This window comes from Phytophthora sojae (genome assembly GCF_000149755.1).
Source record: "Phytophthora sojae unplaced genomic scaffold PHYSOscaffold_5, whole genome shotgun sequence".
NCBI classification, from domain to species: Eukaryota; Oomycota; class Peronosporomycetes; order Peronosporales; family Peronosporaceae; genus Phytophthora; species Phytophthora sojae.
In genome coordinates this window covers 4007309-4019749 of record NW_009258119.1, presented here as the reverse complement: position 1 = coordinate 4019749, position 12441 = coordinate 4007309, and the positions used below count along the sequence as shown (strand labels likewise).

The window sequence follows — 12441 nt, the reverse complement described above, 5'->3', positions numbered from 1 at the left end:
ATACTGAAGCCAAGTGAAAACGCCCGTGGCTCGAGGTTTAAAGGGAAAAACCTCGGGTTCTGGGATACATGTGATTGGTTGAAGAGAGGAGCGATCGCGCCTGGCGATTGGATAAATTGTGCGTTTAGGTAGAGCGGAATGTTTGTAGCGTTTTGAGATCGGAAGTTGAAGCGTTGTATGTCGCCGAGGACGCGCGTGTTGGACGGGTATCATGAGCTCACGCGCCTGGAAGCCACGCGTTGTGTGACTACAGCACAACTAGAAGTTTACGGCTTCAAGCTCCTAACAGAGGACGGCTTGGTGTCGTGCAGCCCGGATAAAGCCGACGCCGCCGTCGGTGCGTCATTCACAATGACCAACGGCAATATCAAGAGGGCGTGGAGGTGCCGCAGTTGTGCATTATAGGTGGATCTGGTCGACGTTGCATGCAGCGAGCTAGGCTGTGAGCTGGTTGTAAACACTGTAATATATCCACCAAAGTCCAAAACCATCAGTTTTGATCAGTCATACCAAGAATCGCCGCGTACTTGTGCGTCATCCTTGAGGAGCGTTCGTCGTGAATATCGGTGAGAAGGAGTCGGTGTCTGAGTTGAAGAAGGTTATCAAGACGAAGAAAGCCGCAAAAACGAAAGACGTTGACGATCCCGACAACCTGCAGATCTTCCTGGCGAAGACGGAACTTCCGTGCTTCGCATCAACGACGCCGCCTTCCGTCACGGAAGGCGGTCAGTGGCTCTCGTCGAAGGACCCCGATGTGGATTTGCTGCTAAGTGGGGCCATTCCCGAGCGAGTGAAGAAGACGTACCTGAACAAACAACTGAACGCAGGCGTCGAAATTGACCACGTATTTGGAGGTGCTTCGCCGTCCAAGACAATCCACGTGCTCATGAAGATTCCAAAGCCAGAGTGGAAAGCAGCGGTCGACACTTCGTTCTCGCTGAACAACCAGTCGCTACATTTCGTCAACCAGCAACAAGCTATCGAGCAGCTCTGCCGAGTTCACGAGTCTGTGTTCATCGGCACCTCAGGTCCTCGGGCAGACACGTGGCCCATAGCTCTGGCGGATAACGACTTCCGAATCGAGCAGACTCTGTTTGGGATGGAATACATCCGTCGATGCCGCGGGCAGTGGCCCCAGTTAGGTTTTGTTAACCAAGACTTCAAGACGTCTTTGTGTGCGAGTCAGACGATCAGAGTGGCCATCGAACCGAAAGTTTTCGTGGACGCGTCGAAGTCTCGGGGTCAAAAGTCCGTTGAGCTTGCTCTAAAGGGGGCCATGAACGCCGCTCTCGTCCGTGCTGTAATTTCTCGCTTGGATGAGACGGGGGAAATATCGTCACCAAGATAGTGAGAGAGTTTGGACCGGTGTTTATCGTCCTCGACGGGATTGGGAGGGGTTTCCAGTTTGACCAAGGCGACGATACCAGCTTTGACGTCGAGAAGAAGTCACGCGGCCTCTTTTTGACATTCTGCTCGAAGTGTGTTGGATACCTTACTTCTTGTTGGTGGGGAATGCGCCGTTTCTTCGGCATGTGAAGGAGCGCAATGGCCGCAGATCTCAGCAGAGGTTCGTTCGCCTGAGTGGGGTTGACGGTGGAGAGCTACAGCAATAGTGCGTTTGAACCTACGGATCGCACGATGAGTGTGAGGGTGTGATCATCGGCAACGATCGACAAAGCTTGCACATGGCGAGATGGCTCACGCTTTGCTTGTCTGTTCTACGAACTACGGTACGATCCAAAGCTTCGGAGTCGTTCAACGGCGGAAGTGCGTGGAGCATACGGATTGGATGTAGGAAGTACAAGGCCGTAGTAGTATTGCTAACAGAGGTCAAGTTGAAGCGAACGGAGCCAACGTTACGTTACGTTATGTCGCTGCGGGCTTGCGCACCAGCACGCGGTCGATGAGGTGGACGTTGGATCGGTCCGTCGTGTTGAACTTGGCGTCCAGCGACGGGTTCTCGAAGTCCAGGCGCAGCATGTTATCCACCTTGGTCACCAGCGGCTTCCAGTAGCTGGGGCGCGTCCACTTGAACGACGGCAGGTCCCTCTCTAGCGATGCGCGCGGGCCGTTGCCCCCACTCCACTTGGGGTCCCTGTAGATAACAGCACGGGGTCAGTCACAGAACGGCGAAGTCGCATAAGATGCGTGTTTTGGGCGTACCTGCACCAGCGACGCGGCATCTTGTCCACCCCGAAGGCGAAGATCTCGAGCCGGCCCTCCTTGTCGAAGTGCAGGCGCAGGAAGTTCTTGTAGCTGGCAATGCGCAGCGACGAGAAGGCCTCGTTGTAGTGGCACCCGAAGATGTTGAGCGACAGGTACAGGTACGTGCCGAAGACGAAGCTCACTACTGGCGTGGCCAGCACCCAGAAGTACGGAAAGACGCTAGCGTAGTACATCCACAGCTCCATGCGTCCAAGGCTCTCGAATCCGGACGCGCAGATCTTGTTGCGATGCAGCGCTACCACCTCCGGCACTGAGCAGTAGCATGGATAATCAGGTTAGCTCATGGCACAGCAAGAATCCAGGCTACAACGTAAGTTCAAGCCACTTGCTTACCGTCGAAGATGGTCATACTGAGTAGCATAAAGTCGTCATACAGCGACGCGAGGCCGAATATGTCGTACTGTCGGATTGCTGAAAAGTCTGGCAGTGTGCTGCTGAAGAAAAGGTAGAGCGAGTGCTCGCCCTCACGCCCCAGCGAGCCGCGAACCGAAGCGACTTCGAGAAGGCACTCGTAAACAAGTAGAATGGTGAAGGCTGCGATGCAGTGGAAAAGCGACACGGCCATACCCATCGCACAGCGCTTCGGCAGTGTCGTGCAGTCCGCGAAGCCGATCATCCCCACTAGCATGCCAATGGAGCACAGTAACGACACGTACGAAGTCGTCACCATGTCGTACAATATGTGCACGAGCTCCTGGCAAAACTGTGCTGCTGCCTCCCAGTACGTTGCTGCAGCGTAAATGGACCCAACAGAACAGCGCGGGAACATAGAGAACACCATGGCAAAATACTAGATTCACAAAACCACACAAGGCTGTTAGTTAGAACTCCAAGATGAAAGCTCATTCAGCTTGTCGTTACGTACCCCGATTCCGCCGATCGCATCAAACCGCCAGTTGATGCGGCGAAAGCCAAACACATTCAGCACTGCATATCGTCTAGGAATCAAGTAGGCAAGCAGTCAGCAGCATAAACCAAATGATACTCAAACCGCACAGCGCTCAATACCTTGATACATGCGCTGGTGGGTAGCATTGCTTGTGTTCGTAAGTCCCGCCGTTTGAAGTCAGGGTCGGACTGGGAATATGCGTGGGGTGCAGAAACGCACCTCCGCCACCAGAGATGATCAAATGCTCGGCAGAGCGTTCACGCTCCGGCTGGGGGGCCGACTGGGCTTGGGCGTCCATGGCAATTCGCTCTTCGGTCGGGATATCATCGTGTTGCTTCATGTGTGGGAAGTGCTTGTGGACTGGGGATGAGAACGAGTGCCTGCGGGGAAGATTAGCTGTCGAGATTTTGGGCCGCGCTGTGTCAAACTGCATGGAGGCCGGGCGCTTCAACGTGTGCGTCTCCTCCACTAACGAGTGTCGCGTGTAGTTGTGAATGTCCCCAGCAAGTCGTACTGCACATCGCCCCTTGAGCACGTTCTCAATAAGGTAGGCAAACTTCGCGTCAAGATTGGATTTGTCCTCGTAGACATCCAAGAGCCATCGCGGTTCGTGAGTGAGCACAATCACCGCGTCATTGGGGCCCATTTGCGTCTGCACCACTCGCTCAAAGAAGCCAAACTGCTCCGTGTCCACGTCGTTTTCTAATGCCAGATCCACGCCAAACAACCACCAGCCATGAGGAAGTTTGATACTGAAGTAACTCGTCTTCTGCGGAAGTAGCCATCCGCCCAGCCAGTCTCGTTGACAGATATACCGCGTGAACGTGTTCAGACCATCAAACCAATCGTGGTTTCCTGGGATCGCGAATACGCTTGGACCTTCGTAGTCGCGCAACGAAGAACAACCATCTGGAGCCTTCTTCCTCGTGGAAATGGCCGATGGGTGGTAACTTGGCGGGGGCTTCATGGCGTATTCAAAGCATCGGAACAGCCGCGTCTCGTACGTTTTGCTGTCTGGGTGTGGGTACGCGAGATCTCCGCCGATCACAAGGGCGTCGCCGCGCGGGAACACGCGCTTGATCGTTTTTGTCTTCGTTTTCTCATTGCTTTCTTGCTCGGTGTCGCTAGACTTATCGTCGGGCACTTCGCAGTCCACCTCCAGTTCTGGCTGGGCAAGCAAACGCGCGATCTGGTAGCTGCTGTTAAAACCGTCTCCACAGTCAGCCATAAAGTCCAGCCAGACTTCGTCCCTGTCAGCTAGGTGGTCGAAGCAGTAGTCCTCGTCGTTTGGATGCAGCGCGCGCTGCATTGTGCGCATGTCGAATCGACCAAGGAAGATCTTGAGCGAGATGAGCAGATCGAAGACGGTGTCGAACAGGAGCATGGAGTACCAGGGAACCATCGGTAGGTTTTGCTCGGGCGGCAGACGCTCGTGGCCGTGCTCTCCCTCTGACAACTCGTCCACTTCGTTGTCTTCAACCTGGTTAGAGAACCACCCAAAAGAAACCATCATGCGCATTCCGCTCATGCGCTCGAGGAAAAAGTTGGTGATGGCGAGGAACATTCCCATGCACCAGATCAAAATTGCGCCACCATAGCTACACGGCAACAAAGCAGCAGCACGTAAGTTCACTACGTCTTCATACTAATTGCAGCAAGACACACACGCCGCTTACCTGCCAGGCACCAGAGTCTCCACGTCCTCCGACTGGACGAACGAGAAGATCTGTGCGCAAGCGTGACTGTTGTACGTCCTCGGTTCATCCGGCGACGCAGCGCAGTCGTACGTGGCATCGCAGTGCACGATCAGCGCCACACAAGCAACACTAATAGCGGCGCTATTGCGCAGCACGTTCATGAACGACCGCGCCAAGCTACAGATGCACAGAAATCCCCATTAGAAACCCCACAAAAGATATAACAATCTGAAGGCATTGAAAACGCACGAGACGTGGGCCACAGTCCACGACAGCCCCAGCCGCTTGGCGATCCGCGAGAGGAAGAGCACCATGAGCACCTCCAGCACGATGAGAAACACGAAGCTGGCCGAGAAGAAGGGAAACAGCAGCGAGATCTGAGTGCACAAACACCACGGGCTCAGTATCGCAATGGCAACAGCGACAGCAATAGCGTCCCAAGTGCCTGGGTAGAATCTGCTCACCGGTTGCTTGATGGTGGAGTCCAGCAGACCCAGGGCGTGCACGGGCGTGTGCAATGCGGCGGCGGAGAATAGCCACGCGTAGAGCACCATGGAGAAGTAGACGTAGGGCGTCCACGAGTTGAGCAGCTCCCGGTTGCCCACGAAGGGGCTCGTGAAGAAGTAGAACGCCAGGTAGATCACCAGGTAGAGCGTGAACCAGACCTACAAGTGCGCATTAGATCGACTCGTTAGCGCTGCGTTTGCAGTCAGAGGTTCCTCCCATGTAGTACGCACCAGCTGGTCCTCCGCCTTGGTGGACTCGACGGCCTCCATGGGCCACCGCATCTTCAACGCGGAGGTACACTTGGTGTTGAACAGGGCAAAAGGTTGGTGCCTTCATTTGCCACAAAGTTGGTACTTTTGGTTGAAATGTGAATCCCTATTTGTGGAGCCTATACAAAATAAAGCTGTTCGATGCTAGCTGAGGTCTGGATACAAAAATGGAGTCTAATTGTGCCAAACGTTGATCGTAAATAGTTTCAGGATCCATTCTGAAACATATCTAAACCTAAAACAAATTTTGGTCCATGTACAGGATTATGTGCATCTAAACGTTACCAAATCTGGAATTTGCGGCACAGATTTTCATCCGAAGAAACCAGCACCCCCAACGAGCAACCTGAGCCAATCTGTACAACACCATAGAAATCCGGGCTGCGAGGTGGCTCAAGTTGTTTTGCTCACCCTCAACAAGCAACCTGAACCACTGAAATGGGTTATTTAGTCAGCCGAGCTCGAAGTGGAACCAAGCGCGATGGCGGCGACCGACTTCCCGGCGGAGTTCCTGTCGCTGGAGGCGGACTTCGTGGACAGCAAGATGGCCATCAACAACAGCATCAGCGACATCCTGCGCGGCGGAGGTGGGCGATCTACAGCGCGTCTCTGCTCTGGGGCGCGGGGTCTTGTAGTGATAATTGATACGGCGACGCTTTGCTAACGTCGGACAATCTTTGCCTCTACGCTGCGATTTCTGCAGCCAACGCCGTCTCCAACGCCTCACAGATCGCGCAGGCCCGCGTGGTGGAGGCTCAGCGCTGTGTGGGTTACGAAGGCTGTGGCTCCGTGACAATTAGATTGGCAATGGGAGTCCTGCTGACTATCTGTGTCTTGTGGTCTGTAGATGAAGCTCATGACGGTGGAAGTGCGCGGCAGACAGCCCAGCCTGCGGAAGGCGATGCAGACAAAGGTGCCGATGCAGCCTTTAAAGATGGCGGATCGTATCCGTTCTTTAACGGCTGATTGTTGTTGGTATGTGCAGATCAATTTGTACCGAGACGAGCTGCAGGGACTCATTCGCGACTTGGAGCGAGCACAGCTGATGGCGCGAGAGGGCAAGATGGCATCTAGCACAGTTAACCAGGTGGGTTAGATACTGCAAGAAGTTCTCCAGTTGCAAGATGAGTGTCGGAGTTTGACCTTCGTGTTGGTGCTGGATCTACTTGAACAGACTTCGCAATACGAGCGCTTGATGAAGAACAACGATCGATTGAACGCGTGAGAACGACGAGCTCTAAGTTGAAAACTCAGCATGCAGATGCTAACGACTCTGGGTGCTTCCTGACTGCAGGTCTTCCAAGAAGCTTGAGGATACACATCGGATCGTCGCGGAGACGGAAGAGGTCGGCATCGCTGTGCTGGATACGCTCGCACAGCAGCGTGAAAGTTTGCTCGGCGCGCACGAGAAGGTCGGTTCATACCCACCGAGGAGGATCTGTCACCTACAAGGGAGTGCTTCCATTGCTAAATGGTTCCTGGTCATGTCTCCTGTAGGTTCGCGAGACGGGGGCAATGACGACCGAGGCGCGACGGATCCTGCAGCGCATGACTCGCCGGATCATCACCAACACGATCGTGCTGTACACGACCATCTTCGTGCTCATCGTCGCCATCTGCTACGTACTGTACGCCGACTTCATCAAAGCCACTCGCTTCTTCTGACCCACCAACGCCCAAATGACAAGAAGAAGAAGGCCGAAACCTTGCAAGAAGGAGGCAGACTATCCAAACCCGCTGCGTAATATTTTGAATTCCTCAACCCCCACTAAAATATTGGTTTCCTGCCTGCTTTGAAGTTTTCGTGCATCGCGTCCCTCCATCGGGGTGGGTGTCCGTTGGTCACCAAGTGTCATAACATGGCGGAAGAGCAGCATCTATCTCGAATAGCGCAGTCCTCTCCGCGCGGGGGCGTCTCGGCTCGCTCCTCCGTCACCTACTCGGGGCGGCAGGTGCCTCTAGTCGACTTGGCCTTCCAGGGAGGCGACGTCAGTGAGCCCCCCGTCAAAATGCCGTCGTCCCGGGCGCGATTCCAGCAGGAGGACGAGTACGTGGCTCCAAGTACCAGTCGAGTGGCTAGTGGAGAGGGCATCCCAGTCTCCGCATTACCTCGAGCTGCTGCCTCTTGGCACGCAGGCAACGGCAGTGCAGCAAGTTACAAGTCTTTACCCCTGGCACAGGACGAGTCTGCGATGATGGAGGCTTCGGACCCCGCACTCTTCCACGCGGCTGTGGAGGAACATGCACGGCGACTGGGGATCGAGCCTACGGTTGATGGGGAGTTCCTGTGGATCGCAAGAGAGTCACTCGTGGCCCCACTACCCGACGGCTGGTACCATGTTACAGCAACCGAAACGGGACAGCCGTACTACTACAACGAGATCTCTGGGGAGAGTCGATGGGACCATCCAAGCGACGACCAGTTCCGACAGCTCTTCAGGGAGATGAAGCAGAAGCAGATGAAGGCTCACGCGTTTCGAGATCCACATCCAGCCAGGTATTACGATGCAGGGGGTGGTTATCAGAGCGGAGTGGCGTGGCAGGAGAACGAGCAGGATCATCGCCAAATGCAGTACGCAGCGCAGTCACAACAAGGCTGGGATCGACGACAAGCGCAAGGCTACTATCAAGGCTACGAGACGCCGTATAAAGCCCCTCAAGCTCAAGTGTATTCCCCGAGGGGAGATGAAGGAGATAGGAATTACCCTGTTGCTGACTCAGAGAGTACGCCCGTGTCGACCGGAAGACAGCAGAACGGCACCCCTAGAGGTGACAGTCAGCTAGCTAGAAAGCTGCAGGAGATGGAGGAACAGAAGACGAAAGACGAGGAGGTTATCACGGGGATGAAGACGGAAGTTGCTGACCTGAAGAGACAACTGGCGAGTCGAGACCAAGCGCTGGAAGCTCTGAAGAGCGAAGTTGGTCAGGTTAATGAGAATCTGGGCGATTTGACGCAGCAAATGGAGGAGCGCACGAAGGAGCGTGATGAAATAGTCGTGGCAAACCAAACACTCAAGAGGGAGCTGTCGCTGGCTCGGTCAGGGATGGAAGGGAGCACCAAAGCGCATGAAGAGCTATTGGAGGAGCATCAGGCAGTGATAAAAGAGCTGTCTCTCGCAAAGGCGAAGCTGAAGGAGGTGCAGTTGAAGCAACGCGGGGAGGCAGAGGACGTTGAGAGCTTGCAAGCTCAACTTTCAGGCGAACAGACTGCAAGAGCTCAGATGGAGCAACAACTGGAGCAAGCTACGAAGGAGCAGTCAGCAATGGCCAGGAAGTTTGAGGCAGCGCAAGCTACGATTCGGAGATTACAAGAAGATCTGAGTAGAAAGCGTGAGACGGAGGAGAAGGAGAACGGAGAGGCTGTTGCCGCCGCCGCAGAAGCAGCCGCAACTGCCGCTGCGACGATCAAGGCTATTGGCGATCAACTGGCTGATAAGGAGCGAGAGTTAGAGGCAGAGCGAGCTCGAGCCTTCTCCTTACAGCAAGAAATTGAGCAGCTCCGATCAAGCCAAGCAGAAGCCAAGGACACACTTGAGCAGGATCTGCAGAAACAACTCGGCGACTCGGTGGCTGAAACACGGAAGGAGCTCGAAGCTGCGAAGGTCAGCTTGACGTCTACGATGGCGGAGAAAGTGGCAGTGGGGAAGCAGTTCGAAGAGTACAAGATCACAAGTGCCGCGCAGATCAGCGAGCTGGAGGATCAGCAGCGCACGCTCAAGCGTGAGTTTCGCGCCATGGAACGCGAGTTCAAGACGCAGCAAGGCTTGTCAAAGGAGAGGGAGGATGAGCTCGCGTCACTGAAGTTAGCGCTGGAAAGCGCCGAGACGAAGCTCTCCTCCGTAGCGCAGACTATCCAGAGGGAACGCATGGAAGCCTTTGCAGAGGCACAACAGGCGGTGCGCTCTAGCTTATGATCTCCGTGTTATGATTCAGGTACTAACTTCCTGCTCGTGTTTTCTTGTAGAGCGCCGAGATCGCCCGCCAAGCAAACGAAGAAAAGGCTCGCGTAGCGGACCTCTACACTCAGGAGATGCTGGCCCGACGGAAGCTGCACAATCGACTGATGGAGCTACAGGGCAACATTCGTGTCTTCTGTCGCGTTCGACCGATCCAGCCCGTTGAGCTCAAGAGCGAGCAGTCCGCACTAGCTGTCTTCTTCCGTGAAAACGACCACGAAAGCCTCGATCTCTTCGTTGGCAGTGAGGCTGGTGATAAGGCCAACCAGATCGGGCAGAAGCACGCGTTCGAGTTCGACCACGTCTTCCAGCCCAACAGTACACAAGAGCAAGTGTTCGAGCAGACGCGTGCTCTGGTGGTGAGTGCGCTCGACGGCTTCAACGTCTGCATCTTCGCGTACGGTCAAACGGGATCGGGTAAGACGCACACAATGGAGGGACCAGAGAACGACCGCGGCGTGAACTTCCGTGCGCTGCGTGAGCTCTTCTCAATCCGCGACGACCGCATGGCAGCCGGGAACTTTGAGTGCTCCCTGAAGCTGAGCATTCTGGAGGTGTACAACGAGACCATCGTGGACTTATTAGAAGGTGGTGGCCGTGCCCCGGGGGCAGCGTCTCCAGCTGCGGTTAAAGGCTTGGACGTGCGGGTGGGCAAGACTGGCGTGTACGTTGAGAACCTGATTGAGGTCGAAGTGTTCAACGAGGGCGACGTGCTTGATCTCATGCGCTTGGGCCACTCGCATCGCAGTGTGGGCTCGCACGACTTCAACGAGCACTCGAGTCGCTCTCATCTCGTGCTGTCCATTACCCTAGAGACCGGCATGAAGACCGACGCTCGGAGACGGACTTCCAAGCTGCATCTCATCGATTTGGCCGGATCCGAGCGTGTCAGCAAGACTGCAGCCAGCGGCCAGCGACTAAAGGAGGCGCAGAATATCAACCGCTCGCTGTCAGCGCTGGGTGACGTGATCGCTGCGCTTGGTGCGAACAGCAAACACGTGCCGTATCGCAACTCCAAGCTCACATTCTTGCTGCAAGACTCGCTGAGTGGCAACTCGAAGGTGCTCATGTTCGTGAACGTGAGCCCTGTGCAATGGAACGCGTGGGAGACGCTGTGCTCGCTCAACTTTGCGTCGCGGTGCCGCAGTGTGGCTTTGGGCCAAGCCAAGGCTGCAACTGCTACTGCTTCAGGAGCTCCGACTCAAGGCAACGGGATGCAAGCGACCATGAGTATGAGCGCGATGATCCCCAGCAGCAATGGAGGCACGCGTGCACCAGGCACGAGACCCGTACCGAGTCGGTGATACCATAGCGATGTTAATCCAATGAAACAAGCTGGACGATTGAGGATAGAACACACTTTTACTTTGCTAATTATATGGAAAGGCATCGCCGCTTACTTTTACATGTTCGTGAGCTCCACCAGCACGGCCTCTACGTCGCCATTGTAGCGCTCCAGCAAGTCGCAGCAGAGCTCCTCGTCCAGATGCACCATGATCCCCCGGAGCACGTCCAGCTCACGAGCCCACCGACTGTCGGTCTCAGCGATGGCCTCCGCACTCGAGTTGTCCACGACGTCCCACTCGCGGTCCTCCTCCTCGTCACACAAAGTGTCCGCGTCGGACTCGTAGGCCATCTGCTGCTCTCCTGCGTCGGCACGGACGAGTGCCGGGGGCTCCTCGTCGCTGCTCTCCTCTTGCTCTTGTGCTAGGAGCGCGGAGGCCTCGGTCACGGATGAAACAGACTGGCGCAGGTCCACAGTCACGGCCACTTCCGACGATGGCAGCGACTGGGACGTCGCGACAGGCGAAGGCTTGACGAATTCCGTCGGGTCGAACGCGCTCACTGGGTCGTACGCGGAACCGCTGGCGGACCGGCGGCGCTCGATGCCCGCTGCAACCGCCGTGCTGGCGCGTCGCAGGCGCGTGCTGACGCCCGAGCGCGCCGATAATAGCGACTCGCGGCCGCGCTCGAGCACTTCGCTGTTGCGGATGTGTTTGATGGCCGCGCCGGCGTGCGAGACGGCGCCGCCCGCGAGTCGCACGAACGAGTCGCGGCCCTTGCCCAGCAGCTCGCTGTTGCGCAGCGTGTTGGTGGCCTCGCGGGCCAGGCGCGCGAGCTCCACGACCTTCTGCAGCACGGGCGCCACCACCTTCTCGCGGAACGAGACGCGCGCCAGCACGCAGAAGTGCAGCGTGGGCAGCTGCTGGTCGCCGGCGCACAGCGCGCTCATGCTCAGCAGCACGTGGCACGCCTCGTCGAACTCGAGCGCGTGCGACAGCGTCACGACGTCGCCCTCCTCGTCGCGGTACACGAGCGTCCAGCAGCGGCCCGCCAGCCGCGGGAACAGCTCGCGCACCGTGTCCAGCACCAGCTCGTAGCTCAGCACGCGCGCCTTGAGGTCCTCGGAGCGCAGCGGCACCGTCACGCGGTGGGTCTCGCCCGCATAGCTCAGCTTCAGCGAGACGTTCTCGGTCATGGTACGACGGGCTTCAATTGGGGTGTTGCAGCGTGTTGCAGTCGACTTGCGCCTCAGAGCGTCTGTTCAAGAATGAGGACATCGATCGGAGGCGCTGGGTTGGGACGGGGATGGTGCAGGAGCCTGCGAGGAAGCGGAGTATGCTTATGACACAGGTGCGGGATAACAGCGTTTGTATCGAGGATAGAGCGGAGACTGAGATCGAGTCTCGGAGGTGAGACCGATGGGATTTGCTTCAAGGTGGACTATGCACTAAGTGCGAACTTGCACCGAAAGGGCGCGGACCCTGTAGCGACAACTGAGACGAGCTCGATAGTGAAACGGAGTTTGGAGAGAGTAAGGTTGCTGGATGAGGAGAAAAGGGGTGGACCACACGAAATTGTTGCAGCTGCTGTTGCTCATTTAGAACTGAAAAGCG

At 56.2% G+C, this 12441-nt stretch overlaps 5 protein-coding genes across 5 annotated transcripts; 3 read left to right on the top strand and 2 right to left on the bottom strand.

The window, feature by feature from the left end:
- Positions 1-550: 550 nt before the first annotated feature.
- PHYSODRAFT_379373 (hypothetical protein) lies at positions 551-901 on the top strand (the record flags this gene model as incomplete). The annotated part of the gene is made up of 1 exon (XM_009531046.1): positions 551-901. A coding segment is annotated over one exon (351 nt), but the record flags the coding sequence as incomplete, so codon positions are not given.
- Positions 902-1160: 259 nt separating this feature from the next.
- Positions 1161-5600, bottom strand: PHYSODRAFT_315827 (hypothetical protein; the record flags this gene model as incomplete). Its single annotated transcript, XM_009531045.1, has 10 exons — positions 1161-1169; positions 1879-2095; positions 2164-2476; positions 2560-3016; positions 3092-3164; positions 3235-4713; positions 4792-4989; positions 5062-5189; positions 5277-5477; positions 5550-5600. 10 exons carry the CDS (start codon positions 5598-5600, stop codon positions 1161-1163), a joined length of 3126 nt encoding a protein of 1041 aa, XP_009529340.1.
- A 469-nt stretch (positions 5601-6069) lies between these two features.
- PHYSODRAFT_505123 (hypothetical protein) lies at positions 6070-7253 on the top strand (the record flags this gene model as incomplete). The annotated part of the gene is made up of 6 exons (XM_009531044.1): positions 6070-6175; positions 6292-6353; positions 6574-6666; positions 6763-6809; positions 6883-7000; positions 7086-7253. The coding sequence occupies 6 exons, from the start codon at positions 6070-6072 to the stop codon at positions 7251-7253; spliced, it is 594 nt and encodes a 197-aa protein (XP_009529339.1).
- A 194-nt stretch (positions 7254-7447) lies between these two features.
- PHYSODRAFT_508410 (hypothetical protein) lies at positions 7448-10848 on the top strand (the record flags this gene model as incomplete). The annotated part of the gene is made up of 2 exons (XM_009531043.1): positions 7448-9484; positions 9553-10848. The coding sequence occupies 2 exons, from the start codon at positions 7448-7450 to the stop codon at positions 10846-10848; spliced, it is 3333 nt and encodes a 1110-aa protein (XP_009529338.1).
- A 41-nt stretch (positions 10849-10889) lies between these two features.
- On the bottom strand, positions 10890-12023 carry PHYSODRAFT_561336 (hypothetical protein; the record flags this gene model as incomplete). Its single annotated transcript, XM_009531042.1, has 1 exon — positions 10890-12023. One exon carries the CDS (start codon positions 12021-12023, stop codon positions 10947-10949), a length of 1077 nt encoding a protein of 358 aa, XP_009529337.1. The 3' UTR covers positions 10890-10946.
- Positions 12024-12441: the final 418 nt, after the last annotated feature.